The 18,010-nt window shown below is 38.4% G+C and overlaps 1 protein-coding gene across 10 annotated transcripts in view; it reads right to left on the minus strand.

Moving 5' to 3' along the window:
* The window catches only part of LMO3 (LIM domain only 3), a 64,548-nt gene that overhangs the window by 43,353 nt on the left and 3,185 nt on the right, over positions 1 to 18,010 (minus strand). For 3 of the 10 annotated variants that reach the window (XM_070048465.2, XM_070048462.2, XM_070048466.2), the window contains exons 2-3: positions 17,147 to 17,214; positions 11,769 to 11,982 (exon numbers count right to left, since the gene is read on the minus strand). In XM_070048465.2, coding sequence (XP_069904566.1) covers positions 11,769 to 11,974 — 206 coding nt within the window. In that variant the 5' untranslated portion in view covers positions 11,975 to 11,982; positions 17,147 to 17,214. The other 7 variants (XM_070048468.2, XM_070048467.2, XM_070048464.2 and 4 more) reach the window with 6 other exon arrangements.

Here is an 18,010-nt window from a genome sequence, read left to right on the forward strand (position 1 = left end):
TCGTCTTTAAATGCTGGACTTAAAAACACTTAAGATAATTAGAACAAACATGTTACTTTAAATGTTTTGAACTATAAAGTAATTTAATTAAATAGAGTTTGGCTTGACTTTAAAATAAGGACAACAAAATAATCTCTCAGAACAACTGACTTCAAGAATAGCAAACTTACAGTTGAAAAATCCACATCTTCACAATTTTTGTTTCCTAATATCCACAAGATATCAGTTCCATTGTGATATGGACAGAGTTTAACGATATCTTTGGCCAAGGTGTTACCCAGGTTGAAGACTGTGTTGGGATTTTTGAAGCCCCAGCTCATGAATATCGGCATTTCCTTGTATTTCACAGAGAAATGCTATGATTTTTAAATAGTCCATTAACCATATTAATAGATATGTGTAGACTTGCCAACTTAAAAATCAAATATACACTTATAGCATAACTCAGGAAATAGCAATCGTCAAGTGACCAAATCCAGAGGTCTGTTTTCAGATTCATATTGCACAACTATTACTTAATCACAATGGGTCATCAATGGAACCAAATAAAAAGACATTCAAAAAAATGTACCAATAACTAATAAATGAAAAAAAATCTTATTTAATGCAGCAGGTAAACTCTGTGATCCCAAATCGAATTGATTTCATTATGGCCCAAGTATAAAAGCTTTTTACAGTGGTCCTCAAATGGAAGTATTATCACTTCCCTAGGGGTTATCTAGAAATGTATAGAGGGATTTGTGGTGGTAACAATGATGGGATACCAACAGCCAGCACCATGGCTGCCCCTAAAATTTGCATCCTTCGCCTTTACTCAGCCCAGCCACACAAAGGCCATCAATGAGACCATCCTGTCTACGCTACATAGTATTTCAATCCCCTTCTCTCTGCCACTCATAAAAATTCCATACTGCTTCATTTCCTCCCATAGTATTTATCACCTCCTAATGTACTCTCTACATATATTGTTGATTATCTGCTTCCGCTAACTAGAATATAGATTCTTTAAGGAGTAGAGTTATTTTGGAGTTTTCTTCAGTGCTGTATCTCAGGGCCTTGTGCCACATCATAGAGTTGTTCATTAAGTGAGAAAATGAGGACAGCACTGCCAGGTGTTTTCTAAGTGATGTCAATTTTGCCTCTTGATAGCTCACCAATATCTGTGATCAGAGATTTAGCAACACAAATAGTTAGGAGCTAACTCTATCTTACTCTATACCCAAAATATAACTGAGACTCAGCTTTACAAAAGGAATTTTATTGAGTCCAATTTTTACTTATTTAAAACCTCCCTTTTTCAAAAATGTTTCTAAGTTTTCCTGATTATAATTCTTCTCATATTGGTACCATAAGATAAATACAATAAAACTGTATATTTTTTATTTGACTATTTAATAGCAATTAGCACATTTGTTAGTTGTAGAAAGTTGGAAAAATAACTTGCCCTGAAGTTCTTCCCAAGTTTCCTATCTTGAGGATCTTACTTCTTTACATGGGAAAATATTAGTAACACTACCTCTTACATTGATATTATATAAAATCAATTAAAAATATAATATTCTACATTTATTACTTATTTGAATGGAATGTAAATGTCTAAGTAGTTTCATAAAACTATTAAAATGCAGAGTGAGGTGGGCATGTGGAGCAGTGGTTAAATCGCTTCTTGGAACACTTTCATCACCTGTTAAGTTTCTGGGGTTGAGGGCTGGCTTCACTTCCAATTCTAGCTTCCTGCTAATGCACACCCTGGAAGGCAGCAGGTGATGGCTCATGCACTTGGGTCTCTGTTACAAACATGGGAGACTCAGACTGAGTTCTGATAGCAAAGCATGTAATCATAAATAAAAACCCTGATACAACCTTGCCAGCAAACTATAGAAGGAAAGGATTCTTCTAGCTTATGAGCTTTCTAAAAGTTTTTCTAATTGGTTCCCACAGAAAATACCAAGTTTTTTTTTTTACGTTTTAAGGCAATTTAATTGTAATTTCTAGGTGTCTTCCAAAGAACAAATGATCCTCAAAAGATATTCACATGAATTACTTACAGAACTGAAAATTATACTCACAATCTGAGAACAGTTGAACCTGTGAAATGCAAATAAACTTGCACTTAGCTCTAACCCGTATGTCTGGTATTAGAAGTTATGACTAATTGGGCCGGTGCCGCCTCAATAGGCTAATCCTCCGCCTGCGGCGCTGGCACACCGGGTTCCAGTCCCGGTCGGGGCGCTGGATTCTGTCCTGGTTGCCCCTCTTCTCTTCCAGTCCAGCTCTCTGCTGTGGCCCGGGAGTGCAGTGGAGGATGGCCCAGGTGCTTGGACCCTGCACCCACATGGGTTACCAGGAGAAGCACCTGGCTCCTGGCTTCGGATCAGCACGGTGCGCCGGCTGCAGCGCGCCAGCTGCAGCGGCCATTGTGGGGTGAACCAACGGAAAAGGAAGACCTTTCTCTCTGTCTCTCTCTCTCTCTCTCACTGTCCACTGTGAATGTCAAAAATTAAAAAAAAATAAATAAAGAAGTTATGACTACTTTTTCCAGCCACCTCCCCTACCAGTTTACCCAAGTAAATAAACAGGCACTAATCTACTCATTTTACCTTTATATAACTATTGGTCAGAATATATTTTTATTGAGGAGTTGCTAAAAATAAAATAAACACAATGCCCTATATCATAAGACATATGGTATAACATACTTTAATTTTTGCTTCTGATGAAAGGACAATTTCTAAGAGATTCTGAAGTGTTTCAAAAATAAAAACATAATAATTTCAAAAATATATAACTATGTATCTCTATTAAAATGCTTTAATAAAAACATACAATTGTCCTAAAAATTTTAGAACATACTAATAAACTAGCAATACCTAAAATTACCTATTCCCCCCATGATGTGCCTTTTGGGACCCCCACATAAAAATGAGATGGGATTTTTTTTCTCCTCTGTGGTGTTTAGATTACTATTAAATATTTTATGAAGTTCCATACCCCCTAACTTATCCTTGTCGTGTTTGATATTTATGTTTGCTAAAACTGATTTTCTGCTTTTATTAATAGGATGGATTTAACGTGGATGATGCTCTACCACATTAGTAATAACAATTTTACTTAAATATGGCTTTGCTGCACTCCTCTGCAAATAATCTTTGAATTCCTAAGAGTCTTTTATTTTCCCAGTTGCCCAGTTGGAGAGTTTTTAATATTAAATTGAATCATAACAACACATGCTGATTAGAGTCTAACTTAATACACACAGCTTAATGTTAATTTTCCAACTTCAAATCAGGGATCTGACTATTCCAAGATGAATATTTATCTCAAGTGTGATTTTATTTTGAACTTAGTAAAGCCCACAGCTAGATATTTTTGCATCAAAAAAAAAAAAAAAAAAACTAACGCTGGAGAGCAATGGAAATCTGCAAAACATTTAGAACATTTATCTAACTACAGTAACATTGTTGAGAAGAAAACATTTATCAAAAAGTGTTGATCATTTAGGGACAGAAACCAGGAAAGGTGTAGGTAAATGCACAGGTGACAGATATTGGAAGTTTGTGAATATGATAAATGTTTAAGAAACATAATCACAAGTTATGCCTTAGTCCTATTTCATTCAGAGAGATGTTATCCACTAAAACTGATAATAAAAGGATAAAAGCAATAAGCAAAAAAAATGTTTTAAAGTAAGAAATGAAATGAGGTTAGCGTTTTGGTGTAGTGGGTTAGGCTGTCACTTGCAGCACTGGAGCCGCATGTTGGAGTGCTGGGTTGAGTCCCAGCTGCTCTGCTTCCCATCTAGTTTCTTCCTAATGTGAACGGAAGGCAATGAAGGATGGCCCAGGTACTCGAGTCCCTGCCACACATGGACGGACTTCCTTTCTCCAGCTTCAGCCTGACCATACCCTGGATTGTGGCCCTTTGAAGAGTGAATCAGTGAATCAAATCTCTCTCTCTTTCTCTCGCTTTGTCTCTCCTCTGTCTGTCTTACTCTGCCTTTCAAATAAACAAACAAACCTTAGGAAGGAAGGAAGGAAGGAAGGAAGGAAGGAAGGAAGGAAGGAAGGAAGGAAGGGAGAGGAAAGGAAGGAAGGAAGGAAGGAGGGAGGGAGGGAGGGAGGAGAGAGGGAAGGAGGGAGGGAGGGAAGGAGGGAAGGAAGGAAGGAAGGAAGGAAGGAAGGAAGGAAGGAAGGAGAAGAGAGGAAAGGAAGGAAGGAAGGAAGGAAGGAAGGAAGGAGGGAGGGAGGGAGGGAAGGAAGGAGGGAAGGAGGGAGGGAGGGAAGGAGGGAAGGAGGGAAGGAGGGAAGGAAGGAAGGAAGGAAGGAGGGAAGGAAGGAAGAAGGAAGGAAGGAGGGAGGGAAGGAAGGAAGGAGGGAGGGAGGGAAGGAAGGAAGGAAGGAAGGAAGGAAGGAAGGAAGGAAGGAAGGAAGGAAGGAGGGAAGGGGGATGTAAATGCTGTACTTCTTGTTCCACAGCATAGAAACTTCTACTTTAAAGCAAATTTCTTATAAATACCTTGAAAAGGGAAATGTATATGTAATCATCAAAATAAGTGTTATGATAATAGGAATATAAATTGAAATAAAAGTTATAAATTCACTTGGAGCTGAGAAAATCAAAATTGGATGATAAAAGTCAAACAGAAATAAATTTAGATATTTTACAGTTTTATAACTTGTCTTTCATCTTAGCATGGTGAAGAGTCTATAAGAACAGATTAGTGGGTGCTGACATTGTGGCTCAGTGGGCTAAAGCCCCGGCCTGCATGCCTGCATCTAATATGCCAACCAGTTCAAGTCCCGGCTGCTCCACTTCCAATCCAGCTCAGTGCTAATGTGCCTGGGAAAGCAGTAGAGGATGGCCCAAGTCCTTTGGCCACTGCACTCATATGGGAGACTGGAAGAAGCTCCCGGTTTCTGGCTTTGGATGGGCCCAGCTCGTTGCAGCCATTTGGGGAGTGAACCAGTGGATGGAAGACCTCTCTCTGTGTCTCTCCTTTGCTCTGTAACTCTAACTCTCAAATAAATAAATAAATCCTTAAAAAAAGAGAATTGATTAGTGCAAGAGTCTGAACTAGTGAGAAATTAGCTGGCATTAAGTACCTGAATTTGTAGTTTCAAAGCTTACTATTTGATAAAACAAACAAAAAAAAAGAAAACACTTTTGAAAGGAAATGTAGTTAATGCAAATGCTGCTTTATAAAATACTTAGCCAACTGAACAGAGTATTCCTATTTATATTTTTACTTTTCTTGTTGCCAAGATATTGTACAGCATATTCAGATCATATACTTTAGCATTTATTGATAAAAGTGAGAAATGTTAATTAATTCTTTTTGAAGATGGGATGAGGCTACAGTATATGATTTTGAATAACAGGAGGTATTCTCATAGGATCTGGAAAAGTGTTTTCAAAATAAAGTTAAGACTTTAGGGCTAACGTTGCAGCATAGCAGTTAAGCTTGCCTCCACACCCCTTTATCTGCCACGCACTGGTTCAAGAACCAGCATCTCTACCTCCACCTCTGATCCACCACCCTGTTAATGTGCCCAGGAGGCAGCAGACGACGGCTCAGGTACTTGAGTCTGTGCCACCTACGTGGGATTCTTGGCTTCTAGGTTCAACCTGTTCCAGTCTTGGCTGTTGTAGACATTTGGGGAATGAACCAGCAAATTACTCTCTCTCTCTCTTCTTTCTCTCTCTCTCACTCTGTCGCTCTGCCTTTCCAATAAATAAATAAATAAATCTTAAAAAATAAAGATTCAATTTTCACAGAAAGAAAATACAATAGTCATTTAGATTGGTGTAATTCTTATATTCTTTTTATACGAGGCAGAAAACAACTATATAACACATTTCTACAATGTATATATTCATCAAAATCATTTTAAAAATCACTGCTTTCAGCATATTTTAGAAATGTGATTCCTTAATAAATTATGTTTATGCAGTCAAAACAGCATTAAAATGTATTATTAGTCACTTAATGGAAGTTAATGGTCAGTTTATAAATGAACTGCTGGCTTACTTTGATATATTCTAAGAGCAACCAAAAATAGAGATTCTTTCCCAGAATTCTATGTATTTATAAAGTGCAAAATAAGCAATTTTAGCAATTCTCAAATGTAGTTCTTCCAGATGCATTTAATCCTAAATACACTTGTAGAAACAGATTTTTTTTTTTTTTGCTAAGTCAGGTATGTCTAACTTACCCATCTTATGTATAAAACTATCCTAACTGAAGAATTCCGTGTAGCATAATCATATTTTTAAAACTACAAAGACACAGAATGAGTATGAAATTTAATATTCTTGGGGAGGAGGTAGAATTTTAAGTGAGTATCTCACATGTATAAACAAACCAAAAACAAAAATCCACAAAAGTAAAATAATTTATTATACTAAATACATAAATACTTATTCATTAAAAATAGCTGCATTGTGGAATTAGGATAGAGAGATATTGCAGATAAATTTATAAATACAATTCTGTATATGGATTACATATTTTGAACAGTAATTTTTGCAGGGTAGCTGTCACTCGGGAAGTCTACTGTGAATCCTCCAAGCTTTTCCCCTAGTGAAAAGCAGTCACCTAAAGTATTGTACAAAATTATCACTCCTGACTTGTGCACAGTCAACAGTCTGAAATGTTTGAAATAGAATCCGATAATACTTTCCTATCATAAAAGGAAAAATAGACTTAAAACTACAACTTCTTATAAACGTGTGAATAAGGTAGAATATTTGTGAGGACTTTGTAATAAACTATGGAGACCAATATATACATAGGTCAAAATACTTCATGATACTTAGATTAACCCACACATTTAAGTATGACAATAATCTCCAATAAAGTGTTTAAAAAACTCAAATGAAGCCTTTAGAGAAAAGCTGATTTGCAGGGAGTTTCATTTCAGATGAAAGCTTATGTTTTCAGAATTTGAAACGATAAAAATTGATTTTTCAAATACTAATAATGCACTGCTTTCCAGAGAAAATGTTTCCGAATGCCTAATATAAGAAAATGTCACAATGAAGAAGAAAAGAAGAAATACTTTATTCAATATCAAAAAGCAACTGCACTGTGAATTACCAGAAAATATCAAGCTAACAACATATTCATATTTACTTTTAAAGCTATAATTATGTACCAATATAAATTTAACCTTACATAAAGAATTGGAAGCACTGGGTCTGATCAATGTGAGAAAGTTCTACCGAGACTGATGCTCTATGTAACATTTTATTTTAATTTTCTCTTTTAGAGTTATTATATTATTATATTAAAGCATATAAAATCTGTGTTCAGCAGAGCAGGCTTCAAATCATTTTAGTTAATTGGCAACTATGGCAGAGCATGAAGCATCCCTCTTTCCCAGTAGTTTCATTTTAAACAGATCATCCTCACATATAAAAATAGCAAATTGCATTAAATTTTATATAAGACATTTTACGGCATCTCGCATAGGAACAGCTATAAGCAGCTTCCACGGCATATATGACAGCAAACAGCTTTGACTAAACTCTCTGGCAAGAGATACAGAGAGATTCAGGATAGGATAGAGCCTATATCGACTTACTGCTTAAAATACAGCACAAAAAATTGCAGGCTTAAAAAACAAGCAGAATTTGCCTAAAATTCCAAGTGCTAAATTCTGGGATTATGGCCTCCAAGAAGAAAATGAAGATATTTTAATATTTCTCCCAGATCTGACTGTTTAATGCTTGCCATAAAGCATAAAGTCTGATTCTAAAAACAAAAACCAAACCAAAAAAACCCTCTGATTATCCACTGGCTGCTTTATTCAAATTTTCCAAACTGAAATAAGGATGATAGTTAGCTGTGACTGGAGTTTTTAAAACGTCATTCTAAAAACTTTGCTATTTTTACATGACCATTGTTATCTACTTCAGACACTACTAACTTTAAACTCTAACTTATGGTTCAAAGATGCTTTTCTGTCTAATTTGTCAAAAGCTCATCTTTACAAAATATAAATGGCTTTCAATGCGTTGGACAGATTTTTAGCAGATACATTTCTGGGGCTTGGCTTAAACTTTTGATGAACAAATCAAATTCATAGTTTCAGAAAGCATGTTAATAGAGGAAGATTTTAAAAGTGAATCCTTCTCTCTCTTTATCTAATGGGTTTCCATAGGAGGAATACAATCCTGCAAAGGAAGAAACGCTAAGTCCTCTGATATGTTCCTTTTATATTCTACAGCAAAATAAGGTATTCTACGAGGTCTACAGATTAAAAAATTAACTATTCCACTGTTAAGATTTCAAATTCTACAAAAATCATAGAACATTTTTCTTTTTCTTAAACAGTTAATGTGCCACAAAGGAGAAAAAAGTTAGAAAGACATCAAATTTACCACAGTAATAGTTTATATAACCCTTAAGAAAATATCTATCTCAATGTTTATATTTTCATGTTATTTAATATCTCAAATCATTAATGTTATCATTATCATCACTCAATGGAACACAAAGTGAAATTCAGGACTTCAAAACTTGTTGCTCAGAGTTAGTAATGGTTTTTTTTTTTTTTATTTTTTCTTTCTCTTTCAAAGAGCAAGTTTATTAGGAAGCTAAATACAATTGGTAAACAATTTAACTTTCCTCTAAGTATGAATAATTATCTGGTCCGAGACAATACCCACAATCAATAATTTTTCAGTGCAGATAAACTACTTTTGTTCTTGTAAATTTTCCATATTTTCACTTAGGTAACAATGAGTTAGAGAAATACAAATCTAAGTTACTATGACCTGCTTGGTGCATCCAAGAAATCATATAATATCCAGGGGCTCAAAACAAAATAGAATAATCAAGCTTTTCACAACATTCAGCTGGTTAAAGATTAGCTGTGTGAAAATGCAAGAAGGAAATATGTTGAATTACGGAAAAAATTAGAAAAAGGATTGTCAAAACTCTGGAAAACAGCCACAGAATACTACATGTTCACTTATCTTATTATAGATTTTATGTAATTAAGTAAACAAAAGTAAACAATCAGTAAAGATTTTAGGTGTACCTCCTTGCTTCCCTTTGTTAGTTTCATTCACTGCCTAAAATTATACTTTACACAAGGAGGGCTTAATAAACATGTTTGAATGACTACACATAATCAAAGAAACTCTTTGTAAACGAGAACCGCTTCACTGTATTTGTTGACTTAGCATATGGAACCAGACTATTTTCACTAGCAAGTCAGGGACATATATAATCTACACATCTATACATTTAATTGAGACACATGCTTACCACATGAAACTAAACACCGTATCTGCAGCATAAGCTATAAAACACAACATGGTGTTTTGTACACACACAAATTCTCCATTTCACTTTTAGTGTTTGAGGGTTGATTGAGTTGCTGAAGAAGTCCGGTATAGACAGTAAACCTTTGGTTTAAATAAAGGATACACTTTAGACTGCTAACATAACAACTGGCCACTAATGTGGCAATGACCAATTTAAGAGGAACTTGTACTCTGAGAAATGAACATAGTGGAAGTCAGGATCAGGGTTTATAATTGAAAGAGTATAATAGATTTCTCATACAATACCCAACATTAAAGGTTTAAGCCTATCAGAAATGAATGCAAAGTTGAACCACAAAAAGCAACATACACTGTCTTAGAAATAGTAACAATTTCTGATATTACTTGAGACTATCAAATACTAGTTTAAAATCATAATTGTTATTACTGGAAGAAAGAATAAAACAACACAAATCTAAGGTTGCTTTCTCATCTGACTACTGTACTTACAATTGTAAAGCTGTTTCACTCGCAACACAGTTATTTCATTGGGAAATTTATAGTACTGAATTTAAAGACTAAGTTATTTTAAATGACTTTCTTTGAAGTTGACTTAATTTTTGTCTTTTTTGATTATTAAAATACCATAATCTTACCCAGATTACACAAGTGTCTTCCAAAAGTTCATAGAAGATATGTATTATGAAAAAAAAAAAAACTATGCATGGATTTCAAATTTTTGCACCAAAATAAACTTATTTCTTAATTAAATTTTCCAGGAACTTTGTGAAATATTCTCATCTACAAATCCCTTGCTTGGAACTATAACATAACTCCATTTGAGACTTGGAAATTATAAACAAATGCAAAAGCCCAAAGGAGTCCAAAAATTGGGACTATCAGTTAGTACAGACAAAGGAAAACTAAAAAGCAATGTTAAATCATGAAAAGCAAATACAAATGCTTTGTGTAAAAATGAGACTCCAATTCGCAATGGGCAGGGGAGAAATTTTTATTTCAAAGGGAAAAGTTCAAAGACTGGAAAGTTTAAAAGAATTCACATTGTACAGTGAAATCTGATTATTTATGCCACCACAATGAGAGAAATTTTGGCTGGTGAGAGTTGCTTCCCATTGTTGGCACCGCATATCCTTTTTGCGCACTTGCAACACAGAGTAACAAGTAGTCATAATTACTTAATACAAGTAGTAACAAGTGGTCATAATTACTTAGGAGGTTTTCAGAAGACACAGTCCTAAAAAGAGGAAAGTGGGAAAACTGATATAGTCCTGGATGCACACTCTTGTATCTACCATTCATCAAATGATATATTTTTATAGAGAATGAATCTGATAGAGAATAACTGAATTCTGTACATGAAAAAGGACCAAATTCCCCAGAAGACACCACCCCAATTGACCAAGTTGGTTAAGGAGTTAGTGCTGACTGATAAATCTTGTGTCATCAAGGAAAAAATTTCTAAATAAATTGCTTAGTGTCAGACTGGAAAAATGATTAATTGTGTCAAATATGAAAACCTAAATGATGCCATATATCATTTCTCTAATTTGATAGATACTACTTTATTAATATAAGTAATTTGCAGTTGAATCAAGTCACAAAATTCTCTGAAAAGCAAAATAGAAGTTCTCCAATAGAAGTTCTGTACTGAACACTAAACACTGGGAATCACGTTTGGCTGGCATCATAACCGAGAACATTTGTATTGTCTTGAAAGAATTCAATTGCTCACAGTTTGGAGAGTGGTTATCATTTCCTCATTATGATGCAAGTCTTTACTTTGTTTGTAATCCATAAAGCTACTGGCAAGTCTAAGGCTGTCCTACGCATAGTGATGTCTTTGCAAAGACCATTCGGAATGCCATGAGGAGACGATGTCTTCACAACTGAGGAAAGTTTTTCAAACTGTATGATAAAAATACTAGTAAATCCCAGTTAAGAATTTAAAACTGACTTCTCCTGGAAACAAAAAAGGTCAGCTGAATAATTTTAGAAAAATAGTAGGCCCCACCAAGGGGCACTATTTAAACTACTTCCCATATTGTGTTCTGCAAGTTAAACATTTTTAAAATAAAGATTTTAAATGTTTATTCCAGGAGCTGATCCATTCCTATGTGTTAAGGTGATCCTACCTTTGCCTTTACACTTTTCCATATGCTGATTTCTACCAAATGCATCCTTGACATTAACTAGCATTTTCACTTTAGGCAGAGGAGCAACTGATTCCTAAATATGAGTTTCCAAGCTAGCCAAGTTGAAACATATTAGATATAGTGCTCCCTTGGCCATTCCTTAAGGAATAATATGGGTAACACACCGGGAAGGCAACATTTTGAAGTTTGATAGGTCAACATCTTGCAGGAATATAAGCTGGTGGTGAGGAAATAAAACAAGCAAACCAAAAAAAAATATACACTTACAAATGTATTTTAAAAGGCATCCAGTCATCACTGGTGTGCAAGGATAATTCCTACCTCAGATAGTCTCTGCGACAAAGGATAAGATTAGCTTTAGTGTACAGGGTCGAGCCCACCTCTCCCAAACGACAGTCACAGCAGGCACACTTCAGGCAGTCTTCATGCCAGTATTTGTCCAGTGCCTTTAGAAGATATCGGTCCTTGATCTTTCGGTTGCAGCCAGCACAACCTTTCGGCTTGGTGTCTGGCTGGACTGAGAGCATTTGTATACCTAAAGGAAGACAAAAACAGAAAAGAGAGCTGAGACTCCAAGACAGAATAAAAAGATGTCAGAAGAACCTCAAACAAGTTAAATATTTAATATTGAATTTTTGTAACAGTATGAGATTTTCTGTTGTAGAAAATCAAGCTAGATCTTTGGAAACAAAAAGTCTGAAATTCAGTTCTTACTGGATCATCTGTCGTCACACATAAAAAATTGGTAATAGTAATAAATTCGTGTTGTACCTAATAAGTTGACATTAAAGATCAGAAGTTCAAGAACATTAAATTATTTCATAGGGCCCCTATTCTCTGTACAGAATGGTTTTTATAAAAAGAAAATATGAATAAATGGCTAGCAACCTGAAAAGAAAGCTATTAACAAACTAACCCATGCATAGTCTACAGGAGACAAAAATCAGTTTTGTCTAACTGGTTAAAAATTTCACTTAATATGTGCTTGATGGGAGAAGAATGTACCCTAATCTTCCTTAGTTTAGAGACGGTTATAGTTAAGTACATAGTATAGCAACCGGAAAAGATGGCCAATTCCATATTGCTTGTTTGCATCCAAATACTTTCTTCTGTGTCCTTGACATTTCAAAGTATTCATTATGTGAAAATAAGAAAATATATTTATACTCACAATCATTAGTCAGTGCCTATATTATTGGCAGTTTTCTTAACTATAACAACACGCTTATATATAAAAGTAAAGTATAAAATTAAATAAATTATTACCATAAACATGCAGTTGTTTGTTTTATAGGAGAAGGAACAATAGAAGATAAAGTCTAAATATACATATAAAGTTTACACAAACATGCCTGGTAAATACATACGTATGTTATATATACGCTATAATAGACATAGGGATATTTATATATTTTAAAATGATATGCATATCATAAATAAAGGAATCTGGTTGGGTTCTAAGGGTTTTGCAACTTGATTGAAATCTTTTCGGTGATGGATATTCATCTTTGAATTTCTTATTTCCTAGGTGTCAAACACCCAGCCTTGAAAAAAGCTGAGGGTAACCATTCAAAGCTTCACCTTTATCAAATAACACATTTTAAGTTCCATAAAATACTGTAGGCATCATCAATTCCAAATTCCCTCATTTTACAAATTATGATACAGAGGTGCAAAGAGAGATCAAGGGACTCACTGAAAACTGAATGGCAGTTAAACTAGCTGCAGGCCTGGGGCAAAGCGGCCTTCTTACAGCCCAGAGATCTCTTCACTAAACTTTGATTCCTCTCCCAGGGATAAACTTTTAAACTTAGACGTAGAAGGATCCAAAACACCAAATGCGCATGCATTTGAAAGAGTTTCAAGAAAAGAGATGTGAAACTCCAATTTTCTGCCTTTTCTGCACATTTCCCTTCTCCAGCTGCTTCTGACACGTTTAGATAAAGGCTTCACCCCTGTTAGGTTCACCATCTTTTTTGTCTGTTTGTTTATATAATCACAGGCAACTGTACAGTCGAGTAACTTTCCTACCTACCAGTAATGTAAGACTTGCCTATAATATTGTTATGTGTTGAACTTTGATAGGAAAATAACTTGCCTGGTAGAGCTGAGCAGTAGGGAATGGCAGGGAGGAAAGTAGGGTGCTGTGCTTTCTGAATGATATGCAGAGCCGCAGTGCTGGAGCTGCAGACCAGCAGCTGGATTTGTACAGAAGAGCAGGTGGTATCCCTATAGCCTGCTTTCTGCTCCTTTTCTTTGAAGAAGCTAAGGGCCTAGTGTAGATTAATCATAACCCTTGATAGCTCTGCTAAATCTCACTCTCTAGAACTTCTAACAAATGAAGTTTCTTTGATCCGAACTAGTTATCCTCTTCTAGCTAGGTTCCACAAGGAATGAATCCAATTAATTACAGGGCTGGACAGACACAAGTGCCTCTTAGCGGTCCACCTTGGGGGAGGGGGAAATTTTGGTTTGCTAACTGACATTCTGGATTTGGTGGTGGAAAACAGGCAGAGATATATTAAGACTAGTCATTCTAATTATCTAACTTATAAGTTGATTATTTTTTCAAATCACAAAGATCAAAGATGAAAACATTTTAAGAAACGTTTCTTAGTTTTTTAGTAGTAGGCAGGCTCTACGCCCCATAGTTCTGTAACTTCGATTTGGTGTACAAGGTCAGCTGTCTTTACACAAAATGCTTTGCAACCAAGACAGGGGATGCCAACATTTGGCACAAGCAACGCTACCCCGCTTGTCTTCACAAAATGTTTTTGTTGTGTTGACATTTCAATTTAGCACTCAGAGGCCAATTAATATTTGAAACTCTTACATTCTCTTTGGCCTTGGGCATAAAAGGAGTTTGATATTTTACACTCCATCCCGGCACAGAGAACACCATCACATTTCTCTTGAAAATGGAATCATTCAATGCTATGCAAGTTAACTGCAGAAAAAGAACAATTCTGTAGTCACCACGTTGCCAGGAACCTGAAAGGCATAAAGCAGTCAGCGTCCTTCCCTCGTCACCCAGAAGAACACGTCTGGGTAGAGTTATGGGTTCGTGGCTGAGAAACATTTCACAAGTTGCTCATAGCACATCAGGGCTCATAACTAGTTTTAGATTGGCATGTAAATTGTTCCGAGGGAAATTCTTATTGCCTCTGAGACTCTGCCATTCTGAGTTATTTGACAGTTTAAGGGAAATCATAATTAAAAAAAAAGACATAAATAATAGCCTGTGCAGTGTGGTGTGCAGAAATAAGTAGAACCATTTCATTGAAACTCTGGTGAGCTTTTAATTGCCTGGATTGCATTGTGAGGCGGCCTAACGGTTGATTGCCCCCATTATGTTCCCTTGTTCTATGCCATTCATCCGCACAGTCTCAGCTTCAGTAGTTAACACAACAAAGTAACCACAACTCCACAACACACAGGGGTTTAAAAATAATCATCATCGGCATAAAAGATCTGCAGCACTTAGACACAGTCTTTTATAATTTTGGACCAACTACACAGAGCGGATGGGAAACATTGTGTCCCTGTCGGAAGATTCACAGAGAGCAATTTGGACCAGGGCATCCAGCATACAGGGAGAGTTGGAAGAGCTGAGGTGCCTCAGAAAGATGCTAAAATGGGAATGCAGGTTCTGCAGCTGGGAGCAGTGACACAGATTAAAAGAATTTGGCCAACACAGCCACTCCATTGCCAAGAAGTACCAAACAAAAGATTCCCTCTCCTCCTGCCCATCTTCATCCTCTCCCCAGCCCCCAACCCAGATTGGAAAGCTGGATTGGGCCTAAAAGCTTGTTTCTCTCTGTTCACTGGCCCAGAGCATCCCTACAGGCTGCAGCCCCCCTAAGGGACAACAATGCAAATAGATGTCCCCAGATCTCAGGCACTGGAGCTGCTTAACTCTGTTCTGCCCCTTCAACTCCCAACCCCCCTCCCTCCCCTGCCACCCCCTCCCCTTTTTGAGCAATGGAGCTGGGAACCAATTTGATTCCCTTTTTCTCCCATGCAGCTGCAAGGCTCAGAGATACTGACATTTTTCCACTCTTATCAGTTTAATTACAGTTACCATGGCAGCAAAGTGCTAGTGCTTGGCAAAGGCCAACAAGAGATTTGCAAGACTGAGTTCAATTTTGATGCAGCTCACATGCAAAATAAAAAAAAAAAAAATAAGAAACATACATACACTCTAACAAAGAATCCCTTGAGGAGTTTACCCTCCAAGCTTTTGTGGTTGTGTCTTTGCAGCCACACAGGGATGGTTTGCAAAGAATGTAGCAGTATTTGTTGCATCTAGCAAGATTAATTGGTTTAAGCAGCAGTCTTTCAAAGCAGTTACAACAATAATATTGTGGATCTTTGAGAAAGGCACATAAACAGCGGAAGAGCAGCAAAGCTCTGGAGCAGCCAAGAGTGAAGAGCGCCGGCAAAGTGCATCTATGATAGATTGTAACCTTACCAAAACTTTTCTCCTTTTTCTGCATGAGTTGACTTAGTCGTGCCTGACTTGCAGCAGCTTCTCATGGAGCACCCAGCCCAGAGGCAGAAGGCGAAGGGAGGGTTGCTGTGGCTCAAGTGCGGACCCGGTGAGCTGCCTACCCCGCCGAGGACGGACTATTGTGAAGCCACTTTGGGAGCGGGTCGGAGTGGCGGCAGAGGGTGGGGGAAGGGAGACGGCTGCCAGACAAGACACGGCGCACACACGGAACCCCTCGCGGTGTGGCGGTGTGCAAAACGATGGCGAATGACAAAGCCACATGCTTCCCTAACTCTGCCCGTAATCCTAAAATCCCAGCGGCCCCCTTTAGCTTCCTGGTAACAAATGGATTTGATTAAACTGTCACATGCAGCGTTAGCATAGCATATCATGTTCAATATGAAAAAGATCATAAATCTGACTTGTATTTCATAACAGCAGTCTGGGTAGCCCCTGGAAGAATGTGCTGCATCAGTTTGAATTTCAGCCCATTAGGACCTAGGCACCCCGTTCCGCTGGGCCACTTCCCTCCCCCCCCCCCCCCCCCCGCGCTGCCACCCCCAGACACTGCGACTCTGCCTTCGCACAGGAACAGCGTTTGGTTTATTACGGCTCTGGGGAGGGGGCGAGGCATAAGTGTCGACCAGAACTAAAATACTGCAATTTCACCTCTTTTTTTGGGGGGGGGGAGGGTTGGGAGGTGTCATGAATCCCAGTAAGTAATGAGTGTGGTGTCCCCCCAGCTACGCAGGAGCGAATCGCGTCCTCCCTGAGACTGGGAGCAAATACTTCCCCCGATGGCAAACTCTGCCCGCCCCTGCGGGCCCGGGAGTCAGGGGTGTGAAAATGCTGCAGTTGGTGGGGAACTTTGGCTGTTATGCACTCGAGTCGTACTTGAGCCGCTGCGCGCCGCAGCCGCTCGCCCTCCTTCCATCACCAGCGTCCGCCTGCATCTATTTCATGTCTCATCATAAAAATAATGAAGCCTCCCATGATTTAAACAAAACCGTCTCAGCAGAGCTGCAGCCCGAGTGAAAGTTGCAGCGCCGGAGCTGGGTGGGCTGGGTGGCAGCTCCGGTTTATGCCTCATTAAGGAGAGAAGCTGGAGAAGAAAAAAAAAAAATACCCACATCCGCACACGCACGCGCGCACCCGCAGACACACACAGCACAAATAAGCCGACGCGTGTGTGCACGGCGGCTGCACTTACCTTCTCAATGAAGCGATACAGGGGGGAGGCCGTTCACTGAGCACAGTGGCTGCTTTGTAGCGCTTCTCCTTGGGAAAGGTCAAAAAGAAGCATTGTTTGAAAAAAAAAAAAAAGGAGGGGGGGAGGGAATCTCTATTTTTTTTTTTAAGTTTAAAATAATGAGGTCCTCCAGGATCCGCCAAGGAAAGGTGTTGACCGCATCTGAGCCACAGGTGTTCTCCTTTTAGGCAAGTGCATGCAGTCCGAGGCTGGCTCTCTCCGTCCTGGCTCCACACAACTTACCCCAGCAGCGTGCGAGGAGCCGAGCTGGAGGAAGCCCCGGCTCTCGCAGCTGCAACATGCAATCCCTTCCCAGCCAGACCTAATCCAGCCCCAGAAAAGGTCACTCAGTTATTACGGAGCCGGCGGAGCTCCGGCAGCGCTTGTCACGACCACCGAGAAGCTGCTGCCTTGCGATTGAAGACTATTTACCTCGCGCCCCCTCCCCTCCCCTCGGCTCTCCTCCGCCGCTCTCCCTCCCGCGCTCGCTGGCTCCCTCGCCCGCCGGCTCTCGCGTGCCTGCTCTGCAGCTCAGTCAAGTACGGCCGCCCTCGGAAAGTGCCAGGCAGCCTCCAGACGCATCGGGCTTTGTTGCTAATTTCCCAGGGTGAAAATTTACAAGCCTGGGAGAGCAGTCGGCGCAACCGCATGCATATGCTACTCACGAGCGCTGGGGACGACCCCGCACGCAAAATGTGACCTCTGCGGGATTTGACTGGGCAGAGGACCCTACCTACTCCAGGACCCGTGCAAAAAATAAAAAAAATAAAAAAAAAAAAAAAAAGAAAAGAAAAAAGAAAAAAAAAAAAAAAGAACTGCGAAGGA

Source organism: Oryctolagus cuniculus, chromosome 9 (genome assembly GCF_051225735.1).
Source record: "Oryctolagus cuniculus isolate XC-2025 breed Fujian yellow rabbit chromosome 9, ASM5122573v1, whole genome shotgun sequence".
NCBI lineage: Eukaryota > Metazoa > Chordata > Mammalia > Lagomorpha > Leporidae > Oryctolagus > Oryctolagus cuniculus.